General features: G+C 45.1%; 1 protein-coding gene across 5 annotated transcripts in view; it reads right to left on the reverse strand.

Moving 5' to 3' along the window:
• Window positions 1-26,370, reverse strand: part of LOC111852041 (membrane-associated guanylate kinase, WW and PDZ domain-containing protein 3-like) — a 103,126-nt gene that overhangs the window by 35,885 nt on the left and 40,871 nt on the right. For all 5 annotated transcript variants that reach the window (XM_023827525.2, XM_023827524.2, XM_023827523.2 and 2 more), the window contains exon 2: window positions 3,911-4,027. In XM_023827525.2, coding sequence (XP_023683293.2) covers window positions 3,911-4,027 — 117 coding nt within the window. The remainder of the gene's footprint in view (window positions 1-3,910; window positions 4,028-26,370) is intronic.

The raw sequence follows: 26,370 nt of genomic DNA on the forward strand, positions 1-26,370 counted from the left end.
CTCAACCTAAATTTCTCCGTTGGAATACCTACATATCTAACACTCCTCACTTGGAATAAATGTGATAGCTAAGCAACCCTTTTACAAACAACGCTGTAGGTCAATGGGTATAATCATGTTTTTGCAACTGTTCTAGATGCTTCAGAAAATACACACTCATAAGTCCAACACCCAGTATCTTCCATTTACTACCCCTGTTTATGCATGCTTGTGTTACATCAGTGCTGTATTTGTAATCAGGAAATTGAATAAGGTCCATGTGATCTTGCTCTGAGCCAGTGGTAGCTGGCTCTGAATCCTCTCTAGATCCTGCTCAATCATGGCTATTGGTCTTTGAGTGTAAGGCCCAGTGCTTGGTTTGGTTTGAAGATGAACTTCTAGATTTATGAGGCTGACCTTAGTTTGCATATCATTTTCCGGTTTTGGTTGGGGGTTGCCAATATTGCCGCCGAGTTTGCGGGTCTGGCATCTTGTTTCTGAGCTTCCGAGTGTCTTGTCTCAGGTTGTATGGTCCTGGTTAGCCAGCATCTTGCTACCATGCTTGTGCACTTGATGATCCAGGATTCCTCAGCTGATGTGCTGGGAAACCGGTGTCTTGTTTTTCAGTTTATTCTGGTTGTCTTGAGTTTTGTGTTTAAGCCTCATTTCCTGCTTATCAGCGCCTGGTTCCTCTTCCTGGTTCCTCTTCCTGGTTCTTCTTCCTGGTTTCTCGATGAGCTGCACTTGAGTCTCTTGCCGCTCACCTCCTTCCTGTGAGCTGCTGTCCAAAGACCACTAGGCTGAAGCCCTGTCATTTTGGATGGGCTGTTTTCGACTCTAGTTGTGAAAGCCAATAAACGTGTTTTCACAGAGCATTGATGTGACAGCTTGTCACTACCCAATATAGCTAAACTTGTTTTGTCTATGAAAATTCTCAGGTTCTAAAAACTGTTAATCTAGAACTACAGCACAGCACCAAAAATGTTGTGAAAAAAACAACAAGCAAGGAATTTAGTTATTATGAAAAACAAATTATTATGAATAACACCTATCAAGGCTGACATTGAACTTCTACCCTTTTTTGGTAATGATTCTAGATATCTCTGGTATTGCACCTCCTGGATTTTCAGGTCATTTTTGATATCTTTGAGAGAACATCACAGAAAGATCAGCAGGCTAGATAAGGACAAATGGGTACCGTAGCTTCTTTGGGAGAATCATGCCTGAGTTCCTTCAGACTAAGATAGAAGATCTCTGCAACTTTTCAAAATATATATCAGAGCTGACTGAGACGCCTGTTACTGAGAGTAACTGTGGAGTATCAGGCATTTTTACTTCCATGCTGAACCTAGTTTTGAAACTTCATGGATGGACTGTGAACATTTCAGAATGAAATGATTGTATAAATTTATAGGTAAAGCATAAGGTTAAGTGTAAAAGATTTAGCATGGTACTCTGCAGGATACGCTTAAAAAAGGAAATATGGGTACTTCATACTTCATACTCATACTCTGAGTCCAGAGTATGAAGAAGTAGGTGGAGTTTTAATTACGAGAAGCTTGTAAAAAATCACATGATGAAGCTGGGTCACCCCATGCTGCAGAAACGGGACCCCCACATACAAATTAAACAATGTGAGACGCCAGCACACGAACACACACACAATAATCCAGACAAGGCTGGCATTTTTAATTCAATATTTCTGACGTATTTTGCCCGGAGTGTTTATATGTGGGTGCAAAGGTCTTATGTAAGGAAATGTCCCGGCATTCACAGTATGATATGAAAGAGAGATATGGAGACATTTCCAATAAACAAATATATTTCTTCATCTGTTTCTTTTTTTTTTATTAAACTAGAAAGGTTGAAATCATTTCAGTCGTTATCAGTGGGAAGTCCTACTGAAGACGGGACTGCTGACATGTGCGTGAAAGAGAGAGAGAGAGAGAGAGAGAGAGAGAGAAAGAGAGAGGGAGGAAGAAAGAGAGACAGAGAGGGAGAGAGAGCTGCATGCAGTATCTGGCAATATTCAGGGGTACTTTCAATCTGAATGCGACAATCAGCATCAGAACTCAGGGGGTCCTCTTTAAGTTATCATAGATCTGGTTATGGGAGAGATGGCCGGTTTAACCACGCCCCTGATCACCTGACCCACCCCACACAGCTAACGCAGTAACAAAACCCGTTGGGCCTTATTCAGCCTGCCCCGCTGAGCCTTTGTTAGCTTAATACAGGAGCAAAGTTATTCTCCCCCATGAAAAGCCATAACTGGCATAGAACAGACAGCTATTATGCAAAGGGTACAATGCAGTAATTTGGCTTTCAATGGCCAGGCACGTGGGACAGCACCAGTTTTGAGGTATTGCACCACCTATTGCTGACAAGAGGTATTGCACCAGCCCTCAGTATCCTCAAAAGATTTTTTGTCAGCAGCTGAATTTGGGATGGAAACAAAGGCATCCTGAAACTGAATTCTGCTCCAGGGTGTTTTTGATGGTATTCAGATGTGCTTATTCATTGTCCAAACAGAGCTCCAAAATGCTCTTGTTGTTTTGCATGTGACGTGCTGAGGAGAGTCAGTAGCTTTGTGGTTCTCCGATTCCAGGCCTGTGCCGTAGCCTACCCCAAGGCCAGTCCGCCTCTCGCAAGCTAGGGATGCTTCATTCCCCTTTTAAATCCTTCAACGCCACCTCTGCCTGTCCGATTTCATGCTCCGCCAGGGCCTGTGACAGACCGGACCAGACAAAAGCAACCATCGCGGTCCTGCTCTAAAAGACATCTTTGAGGACAAAGCTCTCCATGAGCAGAACCTACACTTACAGTCCCTTAGCAAAAACAAAACTGAAAACCCTGCATTTAAGACTGTGAGATTAACAAGTACAGGTCTAAGAAATGTAGGCCTTGTCTCTAAAAACCTCATTAACTCATAGAAAAGCATCAGATCGATTTATATAACAACATAAGTACCTGGTGCTATGCATGACATTTACATCTAGTTGCACAATAAAGCGAGACAGGAAGTGTTTTTAACTGTATAAAAAAACTCAAATATAAAACCCCGCAGGTAGGCTGAGTACCATGCAGAAGAAACACCACCTAATTGTAATTCCTCCATATAAGTCGGCCTTTACAATGTTCTTTATGGTGTCCAGCTCATGATAGCCGACGAAAGGTGCAGTAAACACTGACGGAAGGAGAAGCATCTTAAGCCGACTAGCACTGTGGCCAATTAGCTGGTTAACGTGCCTGAGACACCAGCCTCAGACTTGGCTGTTTTTCTTTGGGCCTGAAAGTCACAAATAAACAAAGGTGTGCGATGGGTTCCAAACAGCGAACGAGGTACATCTACATAGTGCCTTTAATAGAGAACAGCGTGGCTTGCTCTCTGCCTTTTTAAAAGGCAAATAAATTGAATGTGGCTCATTGGCTTCTATGGAAACGCAGGGGGGGATGAATTTCCTATGACAGAAAGACACACAGACACATAGAGAACAATGAGAGCGGGGTGGGTGAATAGGCAGATGAGAGGATATGCAGATGACTGGAACAGAGAGAGAACATGGAGAGGGAGGGGGGTAAAAAGGGGGAAAGGTGTTTTTACTCGGTACTGCCAATACTATTCATTTAAGATGAAGGCTTAGGGTGGAGCTTATACTTAGGCATAGAACTGAGGGGAAAAAACACTGCTTCTGAATGCATCTATTGTACTACCATGTTTAAATGCACTAAATGTGCTTTCACATGCCTGGAATACCTGTCCTATGGTCAACTTCAGATCAGTATTAAACAACTGGATGTTCAATATCCACCAATGAGAAACCAGTGAAAATTGAAATGGACAAAACATAAAAATTGCTATGAGATATCCTAGGGTGATGGATACCGGGGTTCAGATGAAGGACAAGGTACTCCAGGAGAAAGTGTTACTCACAGGGGATTGTGCGCAGGTACAGGTTGTCCCGGATAGTCTGCTGCAGCTTGTGGTCCAGAGAGCCCTTCTGGAACTGAAGGCTGAGGTAATGGCGCAAGTCCGTGTTCAGCACCTTCCCTGAGAACACACACACACACACACACACAAACACACACATATTTGTTTATTTGTCTTGAGGGCACTTCCTATCAACTCTCAATTTCATGCAGCCGATGACGTCTTTGATGGCACATTTGACAGTGACAACTAACAAACACATTTCCGTGTCTTAAAACCATGCGTTCATGAGGCTTTTTACTCTCTGTCGCTGAACGGTGTTCTCTCGACATCTGTCCCTACAGAAAGTGACAAACTCAGATTCTAATCGTTTTACGTTTCACCTAAACATAGGCTGAAGCGTCAGTCAGATAAGAGGCAAGGTTCACCAAATGGTATCGTTGTCCGCAAAGATTTCCGAAACGGTCACTGTGTCACACACAGCCTGGGCTCCCATTTCAACAGAGCGCTGAAGCTTCAAAGGACACCAGCAGACCACAGTCCCTGACAGGAAGGACGCCTGTAACCAATGGGAACCCAGGTAGCCCCCAACATCTGTGCGAAGATGCCACAAGTTTTGATAACGGGGGAATATTCTCTCCATCAATAAAGCAGCAAGCCCAAATGGACTGAATCTTCGCTTTATCTCTTTTGTCTGGGTGGGATCGAGGGGCAAAGCCAAACTAGCGACCTCACAGTGAGAAGCATCGCGCTGCCAAATGCAGCTCAGCCGGGCGCCCAGAATGGTCTCCGATCAGCAATTCCAGCAAGTCGATGCCTCATTCTATTAAAAATCCAGAGACGGTAAAAGGCCCATGGGGCAGAAAGTTACCCATGAGTTATTAAAAAAAATAACTTTTTCAACAACATCAGGTGATGAGAACTGCAGTGTGACAGAGATTTAGTCCAGTTACCGGAGAAACAGATCTGGGCACACTAACGTGAAAACAGACAGACCTGTGGTAAGACTGCTTGTCAAGAAAGTCGCCGTTTCACATAAACTTTGTCCCTGTGAGAAGAAACAGATGGAGACAAGTACAAATGTATGTTGGCTTCAACATTTTGCTGGGGCTTCCATAGATCTGGACCCTTGATCCACAATCACACACCACAAAGAGACAAGGAGGACAATTTAAGCACCCTTGTGTGGTTTAATTTTGCCCAGATTTATTTTCCCTATCTCACAGGGACAGTAGCTGGTTGAGGATTCTAGAGGGAAATGATCAAGTATCAAGTAAGCACATGGTCTCCAAGCAATAGCCCATCGTTTGTCCACCAAAGAGATGATTCAGCTTCTATGTCAGAGATTAAAGACGTGGCATTGACCCAGCTCTCACTTAGCTTCATCTAACTCTCTTGCTTGTTTGTGCTGTCATTTATTGGCTCAATGGCCATCTATGACACATCCGTCCATATTCCCTAACTGCATATTAAGTACAGGGTCACAGTGGCATAAAAGATACAAAGCCTGATAAGTTTCACATAAACTCTGCAGATGTTTATTACCCCTAAAAGCATTTGCCCATTTTCCACGTCTTTATTCAATGCAATGGGACCCTGAAGTCTAATCTAGGCAGCGTGAGGCACAAGACAGGGCAGACCCTGAATGAGATAGCAGTGCATCACTCAAAAATCACAAAATCATGCATTAATTACGAGACACGCAAAGGCAGGAGTCAAACCCAAAACTGTGGTGGTGTGAGACTACAGTGCAGCTCCTTGAACCAAGCTACACATTGGTGCCTGAGCCCATATCTTGCAAAAGTATTATTCTGTTTCTACTGGATTTGGTTTCATCTCAACAGTAACCCTGGATGACAGCCCACCAAACCCAAACATCTGAGCCGCGAGGCACTTCTGTGCTCAGAAACAGCTGACTGATTAATCTCCCCTCTCCTACATCTCTCTCACCTGCCGCTCCCAGGTGTACCAAGCTTTTCCTGCGACCTCTCCTGCTGAGAAGCATTAGTAAGGGTGTCAAATTGCAGAGCCCCCCCCGTTCTGACTTCAGCCCGTGATGAGCGAGCCCCACTCGCACCATATATCAGGGCGGGGGACACTGCGACCTTCATTGTGCCCCATCATCCATACTAAGTTTGGAAGGGGATCAAGCAGCTGTGATTGTGAGCATGGAGCACGCTTCGGGAGGAACATTTGGAGATGTTCACCTTGGGTTCCCCTCTCTTTCTCTCTCCCCCTCATTGAATACCACGATTCTCAGGCCCTGAAGACCCCAAAAGAATCATCCCCCAAATCCAACTGTAATCCCAAAATCCCTTAATATAAACGTCTTACTCACAATATCAAGCAGTCATCAATTTAGGCCAATAATCAAAAAAAGAAGCCTCTTAAGGCTGCAGCAGTAAAATTTCACCTCCTCGCATCCAGCCTCTACTTTGGCCCCTTGATGAAAGTGACTGCTAAGACATTCACAATGACTGATGCCACTTTTGAGTTCCTCCCAACTGGCAGTGCTAAAAAAACCCAGCCTGGATTTTGTATTTTAGCACATATAATGGCATTAAAGCGGGGCAGACATTTGTCACATTTCAGAGGGAGATCAAAAGGCCCAGGGCCCTTTCCATCAAGTAAATCCCTCACTCTGGTCCAGGGGAATGCGCACCAGTGACTGGCCGGCTCTCCAGCAGCCAGGCCTGGGAAGTTGAGCGCATCAGGACGCGCACGCTGACACGGGGTGGCAGTACCAGGACATTAAGGTGGCATATCTCAGAGGGCAGGCTCTGGCCGGACAGCCTGTCTTCCTCTGCCTTTGCCTTAAACCCTCACAAAACAGCCACACTGATTCAATTCCGAGGCTAATTGTAACGTCGAACCCAGGTGAGCACAGCTGGAGCCGCTGAGCTACACATGGTGAGTCTCTGCCTCAGCTTCCAGTCACTCTATCAATGCAAACATTTAATATGATTATACTCATCCAGTGTTTTTCATGAAAGGCATGTGCTAGATCACCTTTATTCTTTTATTAAATGACTTAGACTTTTATCAACTGCGATGGGTTGGCGCCCCATTCTGGGTTATTCCCTGCCTTGCGCCTATAGCTTCTGCAATAGGCTCCGGACCCCCGCGACCCTGAATAGGACAAGTGGGTACAGAAAATGGATGGATGGATTTATTAGATGACTTTCATTATTGTTCAGTACATTTTTCTTAAGACAGCACAGCTGCCCTGTAGTGAATTGGCATCCAGTCTACGACAGCGTTTCCCAGCCTGGTCGTCGGGGACCCCCAGACGGTCCACATTTTTGCTCCCTGACAGGAGCAAAAATGGATTGGAGCAAAAACGTGGACTGTGTTGAGAAACAGTGGTCTAGGATGTCCCCCTGCCTCGTGCCCTGTGCTTTTCTGTACAGGCTCCATACTCCCAACAGCCCCAGACCGGATGAAGGGTTAGGAGAACCTGCTGCTGTAGGACAAGAAATATATTTCATATCCTTTCATATCAGCCATTAGTACTACAGTCCTTCTGTCCCATTTTCTGTAGCCACCTGTTCAGGGTCACATTGGGTCTGGAGCCTATGGGCAATAGGCAAGGAACAAACCAGAATGGTGTGCTAACTCATCACAGGACACACTCACCTATGGGCAATTTAGTAACTCCAATTAACCATGAGAAGAACATGCAAACTCCACACACATGGAGCCATGGTGGAGACTTGAACCCAGATCCCAGAGGTGTGAGGTGACAGTGCCCACCACTGCACCACCATCTCTGTTCCAGAAGAAACTGTTTATCTGTACACCATAGACAACAAAGAGATCAGATAAAGGTTTATTTTGGCTTAGTGCTTCTTCCATAGTGCCTGTATCGCTCACATTTTCTTAAACCTTTTAATACTCTGCTGTTCCAGGCAAATTGGTTTAATAACTGGCTCATGTTAAGATTCACTTTCTCAGCCATTAAACTATGTAACTCACTGGCCCACAACCTGGAGGCTTTCATCACTCCCCCCCCCCCTTCCCCCACACCCCCAGGAAGACTTCAGCACAGACACTGGGTGTCTGCTGAGAGCAGAGGAATCAGCTTCACCACAGACACTCTCGTATGCTTCCGCTCCTTACAGAAATACCGCTCCCTCTCTCTTTACTTCCTCTCGCTCGCTCTCTCTGTGCTGCCATATTATAAAATGATTTCAATACTTAAAAAAAAAACTCTCAGAGAAATAAGGATGGTTTCTGGGAGGTGGATGAGGAGAAGGAGGAGGATCTGAAGTATTTTGAAAATGTCTGGGTTTTCAGAGCCACCGTTAAAGATTTAAGGAAACACTCTTGTGTGAATAGAGCATATATCCCTTTTTTATTAATAAAGATTACTTAAAATGTCAGAAAAGAAATCCCACACTGAGAACTTTCACATTGATCAGCTTCTTGAATGAACCCCGGTGTCAGTGAAACTGTCAGACTGAGGCATCACGGCTTGACTTTTCTTTATGATACACTCCACATTCCGAAGTTGTGCAGTGCAGACTCTGTGGTAGAAGCCAAAATCCTAGCCTGACTGTTCTGACCCCAACCAACAGAGCAGCTGATGCTGCACTCTGTACAACATCTGTGCATCTGACCTCTTGCTACCCATTTTGCCAGACAGAGTGTTTCTAATTCCAGGACATGCCCACTGAAGAATCCACTCCTTCATGCAAGAGTAGACCCAGATAAACAATGGGAAAAAGACAGGAAAAAAACCCATCTACAACCAGTTGGGGAGAAGGCAAGGTATCATGGGGATAGGAGCGGTTAGAATTTTATGATAGAGCAAAGCATTCTGGGAGAAACATAGATCAAAACATTATATCATCATGGGAGATACACAGCTCAGAATATCAAAGCAGAGCAAAGCATGCTCAGCTCAAAACTTTGGCCTTTTCCTTCATCTGAGCTCTGCCCCACAGATTTCTCAACACTAATTCAGGGTCTTTTCAACTTTATAGGATCTCAAAAAGCAGAAATAGCACACTTTCTGACATTTATCACAGTCCTATTGTATTGATGTTTTGTATGGAGCACGAATTTCCAGAAATTTGATGCATTTCCTTCCTGCCTTGGAGGAATCTATTTGGATGAGCTACCTGTCACTCCACCATTATTTTCTTTTGTCTGGCAGGTATTTGTTCCGGTGGAGTAACACAGAAAAGCCTTTTTGAAGGGGGAGGCTAGAGGAGCTGTTTGAAGACCAGGGGTGTTTATCAATACCAAGAATGCAAAGAGCCTACTTGTGTTCTCGGAAAGCGTGTTCGTGGTAACTTGTTCCCAAGAACAAATTGGAGACGCAAAGAATTGTGGGATTGTTCTTGTTGACAAGGATGCAACCAATGGGGCTGGACAAGAACAACATGCAGGTATTTTTGTACTTCTATTCTTCAGAATGGGAACTGTACTTCAGCAATGGAAGATGATGTCAAATGGGTACATGAGAACACAAGTCAAGTACATATACTGATAAACACCCCAGACATTAGATACAGTGGCAGACAGGGCTCTTTGTAACACTCTTATCATGGATGGACACTTGTACTCTTTTTAATCAGGAAAAACTGAAATGTTATTTATGTAAATGCAAAGTACTGCTATATATAGATATATACACATCTCAAAAAATCAGAAAATATTTTTGATTCAGTAAGTAAGTTCAGGAAATCGAAAAAAAAATGCACAGACATGCATACACATACACACATGCTCGAGATCATGTACACACATGCACACATGCTCGAGATCATGTACACACATGCACACATGCTCGAGATCATGTACACACAAACACACATGCTCGAGATCATGTATACAGATACACACATGCTCGAGATCATGTACACACATACACACATGCTCGAGATCATGTATACAGATACACACATGCTCGAGATCATGTACACACATACACACATGCTCGAGATCATGTACACAGATACACACATGCTCGAGATCATGTACACAGATACACACATGCTCGAGATCATGTACACAGATACACACATGCTCGAGATCATGTACACACATACACACCTGCTTGAGACCATGCATCATATACACAGATGCTCGAGATCAAACTCTCTTGACTTGAAAGTCATGGCTTGTCTTGCTGTTATCTGTCAAGACACTGGAAGTGGAGAGAGGGGATCATGCTGCTTTCAAAGCACAATAGCTCACAATCCCCGAGGTGCCATTCTGGTCTGGGTTCATCAAAGAGCTGATATTGGCATGAATCTCCATAAAAGAAAACTGTGTATTGTGATGCATGCCCGGTACACTCACTTAATTACGCAAAAAAAAAACCAAGAGGAGATAAAACTACAGCTGCCACCAGCAGAGAGAGGTAGAGGGCGCTGATCAAACTGACCTGATTTTTTTAGATATTCCTTGACCTCATGCAGACTCACAAGTTACACATTTAGACATATTTAAGAGTTAGAACTGCCTAATTGGGACATTGAAATGTCTGGAAACAGGAGGTTCCATGTGTGTGGTCAATCAGAACGCTGCACTAAGAAACCCTCACCTCCATCACCTAGGTTATGAAGCCACAAGCTGACACATCTGCTGAAGCTTAGAGCAGAAGCAAAGCCTAAGAACAGCACACAAGTCATTTCTGGTCCTGCTCTTCAGTGCTGGGTCTCACAGAGTCCACTAGCCTTTAATTAGTGTTCAAAACCATTCAAAATGTACTGTCTCTTCAGATTTTACTCGCCTTTTAACTTCTTCTAGTACTCAACAGCTGGTGTTTAGTAGTTATTTTACTATTTTGATAATAACACTCAGATACCTGTATGTACACCACTTATTCCTCATCTCATTATGTTATCAACGGAATCACATTTACTCTAATTCTGATTGAGATTCTTCACATCCTCACATCCACATATTATTATTATTATTATTATTATTATTAATAATAATAATAATATTTCATCTGTGCTCCCACTGTCATCAGCAGAGTTTCTATAGATTGAGATTTGGTACAATATCCATCACAATTAGAGAAAATCAGCAGCAGCTGAAGTGGTTTTTTGTAACCGATATTTCCGCCGCATACGAATGAGCGCAACACGGTCAGGCGATTATTTTCTCACAGCCCTCTGCTGCCTTTGCTTTCATTTACGCCTTTTCCCTTCACAGGGCTGATCTGTTTTGTTTAACGGCAAGTTTCCAGATCTTTCCGCAGACTGTGGCAGTACGTGGCGGATGGGGGAAGGAAAAAAATAAACTGACAGCTGGATTCCCCCCCCCCCCTCCCCGCCTTCCATCTTCTTTAGCGGGAGGTGAGAAATTTAATCTAAAATCTCACTGACGGACAGTTTCATTTAAGTCGTGGCTCTGTCCAGGGTGGGTCAATTAAACTTCCAATGAGACTGACAGTCTTACTTTGCTCTGGCCTCTTTGAAAACACAGCCCAGTTTCACTGGACCTTGGACAGTATCATGAAAATGAAAGGATGGGGCTATTTAACTAGCTCATTAGCCCCAGGAAAAACAAGCAGGCAGCAGGTAGACAAACAAGCAAAAGTCTGCAAATGTGAGGCTTCTGGGTACATATAGAGACCCCCTTTCAGTCACATCTCCACTAAGGCCCGTCATGCACGATACGGCCATTTAACTGAGGTAATGAACTAAGCATTTTTCTTTAATCGATGGTCAAACCAGTGGAAGACAATGGTCGCTCATAAAGTGGAGTTAAAAAAAACTGGAAAAGTTTCTGATAGGATTGGTGGTAAAATCCCCAAATTTACTGAAGCTGACTCAGAACTTGGGGGGGGGGGGTTACTGCAAGCCACGAGAATGCCTGTCATATCCTCAAGAAAGGTAATTAACCTGATTTGCCTCAACCAGAAAATGATTCGGCAATGCATCCGGGGGGGGGGGGGGAGGGGGGTGGGTTGCTGGCGGAAAAACAAGCAAAAAAAAAAAAAAGATGGCAATCAAGAAGATAATCCCAACTGTGTCATGGCTGCCAGTTGGTTTGAAATCACATGCCTAGGGCCAGCAGACATCAGAGAAGTTGAGGAGTTGAGTCCCAGAAGGGATTCCTGTTCTTGCATCCTTCAAGGAAGTGCTTTCCCAGATACATCAACGTGTACAAATGGATAAGGAGTAAAATGTGACCCCAAGTAGCACTAGATGAAAACACGTCCCGAGTATGACGAATGAGGCTGAAGATGGGGTCCAGCTGAACACTGAACCCGCAGAGAGAAACCAGCCTAAGGGTGCTCACTGGCTCAAGATCAGGTCTCAGGGAAGAAGGGAAGGATCCTATAGCCTGCAGCAGTATCCAGGTAAACAAACGACATCTGACGCAGAGTGTACAGGCAGCATGTTTCCTAGAATGAGAAAGATCAGCATCCAGGATTTGAACCTGTTGCTCACCACACCATAAAGTGGGACTTCTGGGACACCACTGAAGAAGCAGGAATGAGACTTAGCAATGAAATTAACCCTTGGACTGTGGAGGTAAAGATATGGTGCTGCAGGTCTACGACTGCAATGGTGAAATCTGCTTCCCCATTCGGATTAGGAGGGCAGGCTTAGACACGGGTTATTGCAAATCATGGACCTAAACAGTGATGCAATTATCTTCAACTGTTCAATGTGTAGACAACTGAGAAAAGCTATAGAGAGCATGATACCACAGAATATGATATGACAGGAGGCTTCTGCTTATCAGAGCGATGCACCACACGATTTGGGAAAATTCTATGCTTATGCTGCCGACATAAAGGTGTTCCACGGAGAAGCCAGCGTGACTGAAGGTTTCTGCCGAGACTCGAAAGCCTCATTTTTTTTCTGTAGAAACCCCACGCCTTTTTTTTTTCTTGTGCAAAAATAGCTCCAGAAAAGACGAGTTGTAGGACGATGTGGCACAGGATAACTTACGGAGGATGGAGTGTGTTGGCTGAGGTGAAATTTAGGAGATCCAGGGACCTTCTAACCTCTGAGAGCCTATTTAGGGTCATTGGCCTCATCAACATGTCAGACTAGGAACATGTTGCCTTTATGTGCAGAGGCAGAATGAATGGGAAGGGATGTGAACACAGAATATCTGCTGGTTTAAGGCACTGAAACTCAAAGGCACTCGATCTGATCTCACTTTAGACAGGATACCTCATCAAGCATCCTGAAATGGAAAGTCAAAAGATTCCCATGTGAAGCTATGCTATACACCTTTACAAGTTTGCCTTTGTTGCTTCAGATGAAGATCTACCAATCAGCAGACACTGCCTACAAACAGCAGCTTCCTTTCAAGTCCATTCACTCCACTGGCTTTCTTCTGGGAAACCACATGTGAATAACTTGCTGGCCTCACAAGCACGTGGGCTTTCATCTGAGAATGCGGCAAGAAAACATGTCAAAAGGCTCATTGAATCCTTAAAAGAAACAGTAAACACATCCATGGCATGTGTGACATTGCTTTGCATGGTATTATGATTACAAGGCTCCGGAGCATGTGCCTTTTGAAAGTCAAACTTATCCTTCATACGGATATATAACATTTCCTTCAAGACTGCTGCAACTACTCTATGGGAACAAAAAAAACCCAAATGAAGAATATCAATTAAAGCTTAATTGCATATCCTGGATTTGGGCTTAATTTCAACAGACATTTAAAGCGGAGAGGCCGGAAGGTTTATGTGAGACAATGAGGAATTTAATCCGCTGTGAGTGAACTGTGCTGAAACACATACAGGCTGGTGAGGTAATCGACTTTGCTGGAATGCTTAAAAACGGGATTTGTTCTGAAGGAGTTCTTAAAGGGCTTGGTGGGGGGGGGGGGGGGATCCCACTTAGGGTGAGCTTTGAGGAATAGATGGAAGGGTGTAGTCTCCTATGGGCCGCAGGACTGAAAGCACCCCAACAATGAGCCAGTGTTTGGAGGAGAGACACAAGGTAAGCTTGATCTCTTCAATCAAATTTTCAATTCAATTCTATTTTATTTGTATAGCGCACTTCCACAACATTACATTGTCTGAAAGTGTTTTACATTATCCCTGCCCAAAGTCCCCAGTGAGCAAGCCAGAGGCGACAGTGGCAAGGAAAAACTCCCTAGGAGGAAGAAACCTTGGGAGGGACCAGACTCGAAGGGGGAGCCCAACCTCCAGGATGCAGAGGAAGTCAAATGAAGAAGATAACAAAATGCTAATTTACACAGTGCAAATTTTAAGAATTGAGTGTCAATTCAGCAGGAAGGTGATGGTACAGTAGGTGCTGGTGCTGCTTCTCACAGTAGGATGAACAGTTGTCTCCTTTGCTGGACTCTTATCTGAACCACTCGTAGAACTTTTAGCCCAACTGTATGAGTGTAGGGCTTGCTCTGGGTGGGACAGTGAACAGAATCATGTAACATGGAGGAACAAAAATAGTGGCAAAACATGAAATCAAAAGACAGCCTAGAGCAGTGTTTTTCAACCTAGTCCTTGGGGACCCCCAGACAGTCCACATTTTTGCTCCCTCCCAGTTCCCTGCCAGATAGCTCAAATTTTTGCTCCTTCCCAGCTCCCCGACAGTCCAGAGCTAAAATGTAGCCTGAACGTGGGTCCCTGAGGACCGGGTTGGGAAACAATCGCCTAGAGGAAACAGCCAAAGAAAAAACAGTTGTCAGGGTGCAGACTGTGAGATCAGGGTCTGTGCAGAGACAAAAAACAGCATTCAGTCTAACAGGACAGGTAATAAGGCGAAGACGCATAAATAACCCAGCTATCCATTCCCAGAACATTACCCAACCTTGTGTGAGGGTCCTCTTAAAGTTGGCACATTCATTTCCACATTCATATCCATGTTTCACATTTTACTAAAAGTGCTATATGTGTATACTGCCTTTCAGGTGTAGATTCACTGCCCTACCATGCCCTGCATTCATTATTATATTATTACTCGTAGTTGCACTAGTCGTTGTAGTAGTGGGATAATATTCTGAGAACACTGGGAAAACTGGACACTGAACGCTTCCATGCTTTAATCGTAACGTCTGGTAAACGTTCCTAGAATAAAAAATTGCTGGTGAGGAAATGCCTCCTCATCTGATTTGCCCCGCAATGGTATGTCCATCTCCTGCCCCCATCTTACAGTCACGTATTCATACTGTACCGTAATACTGGGGGGTGTTTTAGGTTCAGGATCTGCACTGAGGATCACATTAGCAAGTCTGTATAACGTGAGCCAGCGAACAGCTTTCAGCTTGCAGAAAACATTTAGAAGAGGCGGCAACGCAGGTGTCATGAGGTGCGGTGAGGGAGAGTGAGGTGTCAGCCGCAGGGGTAATCGAACCTCCACACCCGGGGAGCCGAGTGACGTCAGAGTGAGGCGCTTGGCTCAAGCATGCGGATCATTAGCGCCTCAAATTACGCCATGGAATACACAATCAGTGCAGCTCCCCCCAGGTCCACTGCTAGCCCATAATTCAGCGCTGAACTCTGTACCCAGCAGGATCCAATAGGATCCAGCCAGCAGTGTGTGATGCTGTTGTACCTCCCTGGAGCTGCCGCTTTGCTACTGAATAATTAACGGCTTTGGAAGCCGATGCGCTGCACGCTACAGGCCCGCTAACCACCTGAGCCTGAAAGCTGCATATCACCTGCATATTGCGGGAAGCTACACAGCCTGTGCTGACTATTTCATAACGAGTGTTCAAGTTGTGCCACTGAGATCTCTCTCGCACTGCTCACACGTCCTGTTACCACCCAATGAGTGATCATTCCACCCCCACGTCTTTCTTCCTGTTAGCTTTTACCCCACAGTCAGTTATCATTCCGCCCCCACGTCTCTCTTCCTGTTAGCTTTTACCTCACAGTCAGTCATCATTCTGCCCCCACGTCTCTCTTCCTGTTAGTTGTTACCCCACAGTCAGTCATCATCCTGCCCCCGTGTCTCTCTTCCTGTTAGCTTTTAGCCCCCGTCAGTAATCATTCTGCCCCCACGTCTCTCTTCCTGTTAGTTTTTACCCCACAGTCAGTCATCATTCCACCCCCAAGTCTCTCTTCCTGTTAGCTTTTACCTCACAGTCAGTCATCATTCCACCCCCAAGTCTCTCTTCCTGTTAGTTTTTACCCCACAGTCAGTCATCATTCTGCCCCCGTGTCTCTCTTCCTGTTAGCTTTTAGCCCCCGTCAGTCATCATTCTGCCCTCGCGTCTCTCTTCCTGTTAGCTTTTCCATCAGTCAGTCATCATTCCTCCCCCGCGTCTCTCTTCCTGTTAGTTTTTACCCCACAGTCAGTCATCATTCTTCCCCCACGTCTCTCTTCCTGTTCGTTTTTACCCCACAGTCAGTCATCATTCTGCCCCCGTGTCTCTCTTCCTGTTAGTTTTTACCCCACAGTCAGTCATCATTCTGCCCCCACGTCTCTCTTCCTGTTAGTTTTTACCCCACAGTCAATCATCATTCTGCCCTCATGTCTCTCTTCCTGGTAGCTTTTACCCCTCAGTCAGTAAACATTCAGTCATCATTCTTCCCCCGCGTATCTCTTCCTGTTAGGTTTTACCCTCCGTCAGTCATCATTCCACCCTCGCGTCTCTCTTCCTGTTAGGTTTTACCCCTTAGTCAGTCATCATTCTGCCCCCATGTCTCTCTTCCTGGTAGCTTTTACCCCTCAGTCAGTAATCATTCCGCCTCCGCGTCTCTCTTCCTGTTAGCTTTAACCCCTCAGTAAGTAATCATTCCGCCTCCGCGTCTCTCTTCCTGGTAGCTTTTACCCCTCAGTCAGTAATCATTCTGCCTCCGCGTCTCTCTCTTCCTGTTAGCTTTAACCCTTCAGTCAGTAATCATTCCGCCTCCGCGTCTCTCTCTTCCTGTTAGCTTTAACCCTTCAGTCAGTAATCATTCTGCCCCCATGTCTCTCTTCCTGGTAGCTTTAACCCCTCAGTCAGTAATCATTCCGTCTCCACGTCTCTCTTCCTGTTAGCTTTTACCCCTCAGTCAGTAATCATTCCGCCTCCGCGTCTCTCTTCCTGTTAGCTTTAACCCTTCAGTCAGTAATCATTCCGCGACCGCGTCTCTCTTCCTGGTAGCTTTAACCCTTCAGTCAGTAATCATTCTGCCCCCATGTCTCTCTTCCTGGTAGCTTTAACCCCTCAGTCAGTAATCATTCCGCCTCCGCGTCTCTCTTCCTGTTAGCTTTAACCCCTCAGTCAGTAATCATTCCGCCTCCGCGTCTCTCTTCCTGTTAGCTTTAACCCCTCAGTCAGTAATCATTCCGCCTCCGCGTCTCTCTTCCTGTTAGCTTTAACCCCTCAGTAAGTAATCATTCCACCCCTGCGTCTCTCTTCCTGTTAGCTTTAACCCTTCAGTCAGTAATCATTCTGCCCCCATGTCTCTCTTCCTGGTAGCTTTAACCCCTCAGTCAGTAATCATTCCGTCTCCACGTCTCTCTTCCTGTTAGCTTTTACCCCTCAGTCAGTAATCATTCCGCCTCCGCGTCTCTCTTCCTGTTAGCTTTAACCCTTCAGTCAGTAATCATTCCGCGACCGCGTCTCTCTTCCTGGTAGCTTTAACCCTTCAGTCAGTAATCATTCTGCCCCCATGTCTCTCTTCCTGGTAGCTTTAACCCCTCAGTCAGTAATCATTCCGCCTCCGCGTCTCTCTTCCTGTTAGCTTTAACCCCTCAGTCAGTAATCATTCCGCCTCCGCGTCTCTCTTCCTGTTAGCTTTAACCCCTCAGTCAGTAATCATTCCGCCTCCGCGTCTCTCTTCCTGTTAGCTTTAACCCCTCAGTAAGTAATCATTCCACCCCTGCGTCTCTCTTCCTGTTAGCTTTAACCCTTCAGTCAGTAATCATTCTGCCCCCATGACTGAGGGGGTAGCTTTAACCCCTCAGTCAGTGACCAATGATTAGTTCTTACTGCATGTCTTAATTAAAGTACCACCTTGAACATGACATCCAACCAGTAATTCACACAGTAGAGCCCCAGTTTATAACCCCACACACCAGCTTCTGTATTTATCTCTTTGCTTTGCCGATGACATGCAAACAGAGTAACCAGCCTTGAAGACCATTCCAGCTTTACAGTCCTTCAAAAACCAGACAAAAAAATGCCATCAGCTTGCACCCACTCTCCTTTTTCTCATGGGTGAGCCTGTGTGCACTTTGATGAAGAAACAAACTTCTAACAAAGTGCAAGATCAGAAGTTTTCCCAGCTACCTCACAGATCACCTATAGTTCTGAAACTGGGGAAGTAAGCTAGGCCCTGATATAGAAAAAACTATTTTATATTATTTTGCACAGAAATTTCAAGCACTATGTTGCTGATTACTGAGAAGTATGTAGTGGGATAGGGTATATTATGGGATAAACACACAGTGAAATAGATATACAATTGTGCAGACATCTTGAAATATGAATCTTATGGGACATGGGAGAGCTATATTCTGGGATAGTCAAACAGTGTGATAATCGATAGCTGTGACATAATATTATGGGACAGACATGATGGAATGGGTATACTATGGTATACCAATTCAATTTGTACACAGAGCATATAAGAAATCTACACTGGAAAAACACTATACATCTTAAATTTTACATCAGTGATCTCATACTAATCAATAATAATTTGAGTATTTATACTGATCAGCTTTTATGATTATCTGTGATTAAGTTACATAGTGTTACATAGTGATCTGAATTTCACATTGTGCTTAAGAATTTTTTATTATAATTAGGCTGTAGGCTAATCATTATAAATAGGCCATAGGTTAGCTAGTGCTTCTTGAGCCCAGTTCAGAGGTGAAGGGGCACCACAATCCTCTTCTACAGACAAAGTAATCCAGTTCAGTGTTTCTCAAACCAGTCCCTGGAGACCCCCAAACGCTCTATGTTTACTGGGAGCTGGGAGGGAGCAAAAACATGGACTGCCTGTTGGTCCCCGAGGACTAGGTTGGGGAAAAACTGATCCAATTTATGGTCCCTTAACCTTGAGGCAGAATCCACATGAATCCTGGTGTGACTCTTCTCTCATGCAGCTGCATTTTCTTTTACTTTGTTACTTCGTCTTTTGATCCTCTCAATAAACTGCCTTAAACTCTGAATTGCTCGTGAGTTCATTCTTCAACAAGACAACTGTCGTTTCAAGATTCGTGGAAGGAACATCAACAGCCTTTGATAAGCTGATGACACCACGCTTACGGCAGAAAATGAAGACGCTTAAGGAAAGTCAACAAACTGAAAAGGACTATGACTAACTGTGAAGAAAATAAAGGTTATGGCACAAGATTGGCAGCTTACTTTAGTGTTGATGGCGAAGACATGGAGATTATAGACGAATTTAGCCTCCTTGGATTAATCATCAACAACAAAGGATCCAGCAGCCAATAAATATGGTGCAGACTGACACTTGGCAGAGCTGCAATAAAAGAGCTAGAAGAAATCGTCAGTACTGACATCTCTAAGAACAAAGATCAGAATGGTTCAGAATATGGGGTTTTATGTGACGCTTTATGCATGTGAAAACCTCTCAAGACGCTTCCATCAGGTTCAGGCCCTTGGCTTTCAAAGCCGTTAATGGAACGACGCCCGCAGTGCTTAATGCATAAATCAGGAGATACTGGAACACGAAGGGCGTATGAGAGCGGACCAGGTGGGCGCTGGTCCCGGGACACGTACAAATCAAGGTGCTGAAAACATGCTACCTATTTTTAAGAATAAATCTAAACTAATAAAGGATATAACATTGTGTGAAAATTGTTCTGTAAATAAATGCTTATTTTTTCATTTTATGTTATTGTTCTTTTTTTTTTTTTACCAGAGAGCTGCCAGATCCGCGCAAATAAATGTCGGAACACAGACAGTCAAAAACAGAGAGGTCCTGGAACGCGTTCCGGCAGGATCCGGCGCAAATTAACCACTGGGCACCCATCTCCAAGTTGAGCTACCCCTCAAGCTCCTCACTGAGACCTATCTCTCCCTCTCTCTCCGTGTCTGTAGCTTTCTGAATAGCTCTTGCTCCAGTGCTAACTGGTACTTGTTACTGGTTATTCATTGGAAGCTGAGCCTAACTATACATAGCTGGCTCCTTGACAGCTGTATGCTTGTAATGCAATCTACCTCGCTTGTACGTCGCTTTGTACAAAAGCATCTGCCAAGTAAATGAATGTAAAATGTAACCAGGACAGGAAGAGTACTGACGCATTTGAGCTTGGTTGCTGACTAAGACATTCAACAATAACATGGGTGGCAAGGAAAATAAACAAATGGATGCTTGCTAAAACTACACATGGACTTTCTATTAAAGCACAGACTAGAGATATCTTAGGCATATTATGAGAACACCGAGTGCATTATAAAAGGCCATAATGCGTTGGGAACATTTAATGCAAAACAAGAATAGGACAGCCGACAATAAGATGTATGTACTCAATCATTGCAGCAACAAACATACAACTAGGGAGATAAAAGACCCGGAAAGAAGACAGATCATTCTAGAAGAATGCTGTCTTAATGGCTGCCAGCAGGCAACATCGACTTGATGGGACCTAATACTAATTTTATGGGATGGATCTATTATTGAATAGACACACAGAATGAACACATTGTGGGATATACTGTATATTGTATGATATAGATGCACAGTGGGGTAGATATTAAGAAATGTACCTATTATGGGATACATATGCTGTGGAATATATAAATTATGGAGAGATCTGCCATAATGTAAACTGCCCCTCACATAAATTTTGGGTTGTCATGGCGACTGTAAACAAAAACAAAGAAGGGAAAAACCATAGGTAATTTAAACCCCCCCCCCCCCCCCCACAAACACACCCACACAGTCAGTGCACTGTTGAGTGACCATAACCCTCTCTCACTTGCCTCCTGCAAGTGCATCTGAAACATCAGCGATGAGTTCCCTCTAGTTTCACTCGAGGCCGAGCCGGACTGACCTGCACTCGGGATTCTGTACACCTGGATCAAGGTCCATTAAAATGCAAATCAGCCTGTCTATTAAAGCAGTCTCATCTATTTTCCTGGGCAAATTCAACAGAATTAGATCTGGCTGTAATCAAGATTCACTGAAGAAATTCTATTTGCCCCCAATTACTGGAAACGTTACAGAACAGAACAACTGTGGATGCCTAATTCGTTATACTGGGTGCAACAAGGGAAACAATCCCATTTACATTCCTTGTTTAACACCATGCCCGTTTCTAAGTGTGGGATATACTGGCAGCAAATATAATACATTTGCCCTTTTTGCAATGTTTTCTGAACTTTCTAACCAGCTGAAAACTTGGCTGCCAAAAGGTAAACAGAATATCAGTCTGATGTGTATCATTGTGTCTGAGTATGTGTGAGTGACATTTGAGAAATGGCTGGGAGGGCTGAGATACTGTAGCTACTCTTAGCCTGCCATTCTGAGACCATGTCGTATGTGTGAACATGTTCGTCCCTATCGTGTTTCAGAACATGAGGACGGGGGATGTGACAGTCAGCTCCCAAAACAGCCTGTTGGTTGGTGCACTGACCTTTGAAAAAGAGTCACATCCTCAATTAGTTTTGAAACCTCTCACTGTGCAGCGAGCTCGTTAAGGTACCATCGAACATCTCAGATGCGCTGACCTTTAAGACGACACCGTGAGATAAACAGGACTCCACGTATATTTCTAAAATGCCCCGTGCCCTTTCAAAAAATATCTAGATAATAAAAAAGCACTTCTGAAGGTTGTGTGGAAACTTGGCTCTGAAGGAAAAGTGACCGAAAAAGAGAACACAACTTAAGAAGTTGCACAGCATTCTTACAGTTTCCACACGAACAGGAAGAAATGTAGCTACAATTCTGGTGAAAAAAATGTGACAGTGGATGAAGTTTAAATCAAATAACGTTGCATTATTGGTAGACACCCTATAGTATAATCGATGGGTCACATTCAGTATATGCTGGTGGCCTGGAGTGACTGATGTGGGTGTGGATGTAGCGTTTGGAGTCTGGTAATGCATCTCGGGTGCAGGAAGGGTACAAGTCAGGACCAGAGCTTTGATAATGAGCTGTCCAGTCACCATACGTGTGGAAAGTACTGATGTTGGCTACCTTAGCGATGAGCTAGCAGTGCCACTCAGCAGCCCAGCAGTGCACTAGCACACAAAGCCAAAAGTCAGCTTTGTGCACTTACACACCAGTCAACTAGCACAGCTATTCAGCAGGCTGCTAGTGCAGCTGGAGCGACTCATCTGAACCAATCAGCAGATGCTCCATATGCATGTCATCACCAGAAACCAATGGCAGCTCAGGAAATGAAGCCCTGCTTACAAACCCTTCGTACTCCTGTATGCTCGAAAGGAGAACAGCAGTGGCGGGAGAGAAGGAGAGGAGAAAATGAAGGACGACAGAAACAAACGAAGCCATGGCTGCAGAGCTGAGTCGGCCTCGTGGTCTTCTGGGTTCGTGCGACATCTGGCATTCCCAGGAGCCGCTGCTTTTATCGGAACAACACGGCTGGAATGCAGCGAAATGGGGGAAAGAGGCTCCGCCTCCCCGCCGTGTCACCTTGGAGTCTGATTAGGGGGGGTCTCTGGAGGCCTGTGCACGTTTTTTTTTTTTTGTTCTACCTCAGACCAGTCTCCGGAATCAGCAGAACGCCGAACAGTGTCAAGCATTGTGAAAGACATCCAGAGGTGAGGTGACGGTGGTGCGGGATGCTCAAGGGTCGAGAGTGAGCACTGGTGCAGCCACGGGCCTGTCGGAGAGACCACGACCAGCCGCCACGTGTGCAGCCCCGTGGTCCCGGCCCCCAAGGTCACCAACTGGCTTCATGTCAATGACAGCCCCCAGGCTGACAGGACACGTGCCAGAGTGCCGTTAATCTTGCGACACAGAGACACATGCTGGGAAATATCAAGCTTTTTTCAGAACACTCCTTTCCCTGGCCGGTTGTTAGTTTTTACGAAGCCTTTGCTGCCAGGGCAGTGTTTCCTAACTCGGTCCTCGGGGTACCCACAGACGGTCCACATTTTTGCTCCCTCCCAGCTCCCTGTCAGATAGTCCACATTTTCGCTCCCTCCCAGCTCCCAGACAGTCCGGAGCAAAAACGTGGACTATCTGTGGGTCCCTGTGGACTGGGTTGCGAAACCCTAGCGCTGCTGTATTTCGGCAGCTTAATGGGGGACCACAGGAATCCCCAAAAACATGCGTCTACTGCATTAACTGCGTATGAAGCCAAAACAATGGACTGGGGGTATAAAATAAAAAGACCACAGGGAAATTACTTAGTGAACACTTTGAAAACTTTCCAAGTTCCAAATATTTATTAGAAATTTCTTCAGTGCAAATTAGGTGTGATGACAAACATGTTCAGGTAGAGGGATTGGTGCAGGTACCAAAACACCAGAAGAAACGCAGCATGGAATTACCGAATCAGCACATTCACCCTTATGTAAGGTGTCATAAAGTTTATTTTAAAAACTGCTTGGAGGTCGGTGACACACCACAAGCTGGATGCTTTCAGGGTTTCTGGCATGATTTGTTCAGTCCTGTCCTGAAGAGTGGGAGACATCCTCTATGTCCACATGCATCCAGCTCTAAAATGGCTCTTAATTATAACATACGACCATCAGGCCAAAATGTGGCTTTGGTCCAGATGCTGTGTTTGGATAAGGTTCTTATGAACAGGTTCTACCTGTCGAAGAACAGCTTAGAACAACCCTCTAGGTGAGTTGGGGAGCTAGGTATCCTGTTGAAGCTTCAATTTGGCTCCTTGTGCTCCTGAGACAGCCAGCATAGGGTGCCAGCCCGGAGAGGCATGGGCTGCCTATCAAGAAAACGTCAAGAGAGCTGCAGGGGGTAGAACTGCAGAAACAGACTGTGAAAGACTGAATCACACCCAGATTCAGGAGGACTCTTTTACTGGACCTTGAGTGCAAATCTACTCAAGTAAACATATTCTACGTATAAATAAATGTCTGTAATTGACTGTACAAAAGTGATAATTTTTTATTGCAGTTAGTTATGTTGAATTTTGCAAAGCAAATGTGGAAAACTGCACAAAAAAATAAATGTGCAACTATTGATTCGAACCACCTCCTTGCTCTCAATCGACCTGTTATTTTGTTGCATAAGATGTTATGGCACATTTTCTCATTAATAAGGCTGAAATCTATTATCTGCCCGTTTCACGAAAAAAATCAACGCAGCATCTGACAAATCGGCCCAAACGGAAGGCCATAATTATTAAGTGAATTAATTCCTCGCCAAGTTATCTCCATGCATAAGATGCCGCATCATTCTGTTTATGCTAATTAATACGGCATCGAATTATATTCAGTGAAATTTGTCGTGAAAGCCAACTGTGACAGGCGGCACTAAAAGAATCGTGGTTGCGGACGTGGTTACGCTCGATTATTATTCTTCAAATTATGCTTCCCACACAAGCTCTCACACCCCCTACCGCCTCACGAAAAACCCTTCTTCTCCCAATTAGCTTGTGTAACGTCAATGGTCCCACAAGCCTTTGGGAACACGTCAAAGTGGAGAAGATCAATCAAGGCACCCACGCACACCCTCTCCCGGGAGTTTGAGGCCGCGCTGCCCGTTACCGCGAGGGTGGCTATAGTAGCTAAATCTTAAGCCCTGTGATAAAAAGGTCTGCAATGAAATCTTGGGATACTCAAACGCACGATCTGTTGGCATCGCTAAGGAGGGGAGAGCTAACGGATGTCTACAGGGGACTAGCTGTTCCACTCATCAGCACTGCCCTGACAGAGATCAGCCATAGTTTCACAACAGCCGGGGCTGGCTCTACGATCTCAGTGTCCCTCTGCAGGGCTTTATTTGGGAGCAACCCCCACCCCCACCATAAATCCGATGATCATTTCACTTTCTCTACAATGCAGGTCCTTTGGGGGTGCTAGGTCACTAGGTCTATTCTGACAACAGCTAGAGTCGGCCCTGACAACAGGTAACAGACCTTCTGCACTGTCTCTGAAATAAATGACCCATAGCTGCCTTTCATAAACCAGAGAAAACATTCTGCAAGACGGAAAGCAGAGTGACATGATAGGCAGAACAGGCAAGGAAGAGGTCTGCTGGTTATCTGGGCTGGTTAGAGCATGATGCTTATAACACCAAGGTCAATTCCCAGTATGGACTGGAAGTCACTTTCGAGGGGGCGGTATGCGGCTGAGAAGGTTAAGCCTCTGTGCCCATGATCAGAAGGTCGCTGCTTCAAGCCCAGCCTTGGCAGAATAGTTACATGTCTGTGGGCCTCTGAGCAAGGCCCTTAACCAACAGCTGCAGGAGAACTGCATTCAAGTTGATGGGGTAGGCAAAATGAGAGAAAAGTATCGCTTTAATAAAAAATACTTAACCTAAAGTATCTCTGTTCTATACGGCAGTGTTTCCCAACCCGGCCCTCGGGGGAGCCATAAATGTGGACTGACTGTCGGGGGGGTTCATGCTATACAGGGGTCCATGAGACTACACAGGCCTTAGCCTGGACTGGAGGCCAGAGAGCATTTCAGAGAAATTCAGGATGATTCTCCTCCACCTTGCAGTGTAAACACTACTGTAACATCCTGTACTTAGTCTAATAGGCTACCTCTATGGGTGACAAAACCCAAATCTGGTTTAAAAAAAACAAAAAGTCAAGGAAACGATGGGTAATAAATGGGACAGAAACTCATCCCTGCCCCCCACTGCCTCCATTTTCATAGCAGTCAACATTCAAATGACCCTCCCCCCCCCCCCCTGACGAATCCCGCATAACCAGGGACCTAGCACACAGACAGGTCTCTCTACTTCATTGCGATGTGTCTCTGTCAGTTCCATTCTCCCAGCTGTCAACCCCCCCCCACCCCCCGCTCGCCCCCACCAAAACAGAACGTTTGCAGGCCGCCGGATGCTGGATGTCGGGGCGTGAAAAAGGCCGGCCCTGCGGCATCGTGGGACCCTAAAGCGAGCGACTGGCACCGCGCCTTTATTTGCATACCGGCGAGCTCTGACGCATCCAGATGTAAACATTTCATGGCAGGAAATGTCACCCAGTTAAACACGTCAAGATGATTAAGAGCTCCCTGCCAACAGCTAATGGGTATTTTGGTGACACTGTTGTAACATGAGGCATGCCCAGCCCTTGTGGAGACTGGGGGGAGAGTTATCAGTTATCCTGGCACAGACCTGTATACCTGACATCAGTTACATTTAATAAATCTCTCACTCTCAAGGCACTCTCAGCGTGGGTCCAAGACCCCTACGCTAATCAGACTAATCACGTAAAACAGGCTAACCTCGCTCTTCACGGTGGCCACCTTCCTCTGTCTCCGTCTGCCCTCACGTCTGGGTCTCTGCTGCGTGGGAGCAAGATGTTCTCTAACGGTAATGGCCATTCAAATCAGAGAGGCAGGCCATTTGTTATCCGAGCTATTTGAACATCTCCAACACAGGAGAACGGATGTCTGTTTTGTTTTTTAGTTCAAGGTGGTCTGTAACTACTTCGTTT

Source organism: Paramormyrops kingsleyae, chromosome 8, assembly GCF_048594095.1.
Source record: "Paramormyrops kingsleyae isolate MSU_618 chromosome 8, PKINGS_0.4, whole genome shotgun sequence".
NCBI classification, from domain to species: Eukaryota; Metazoa; Chordata; class Actinopteri; order Osteoglossiformes; family Mormyridae; genus Paramormyrops; species Paramormyrops kingsleyae.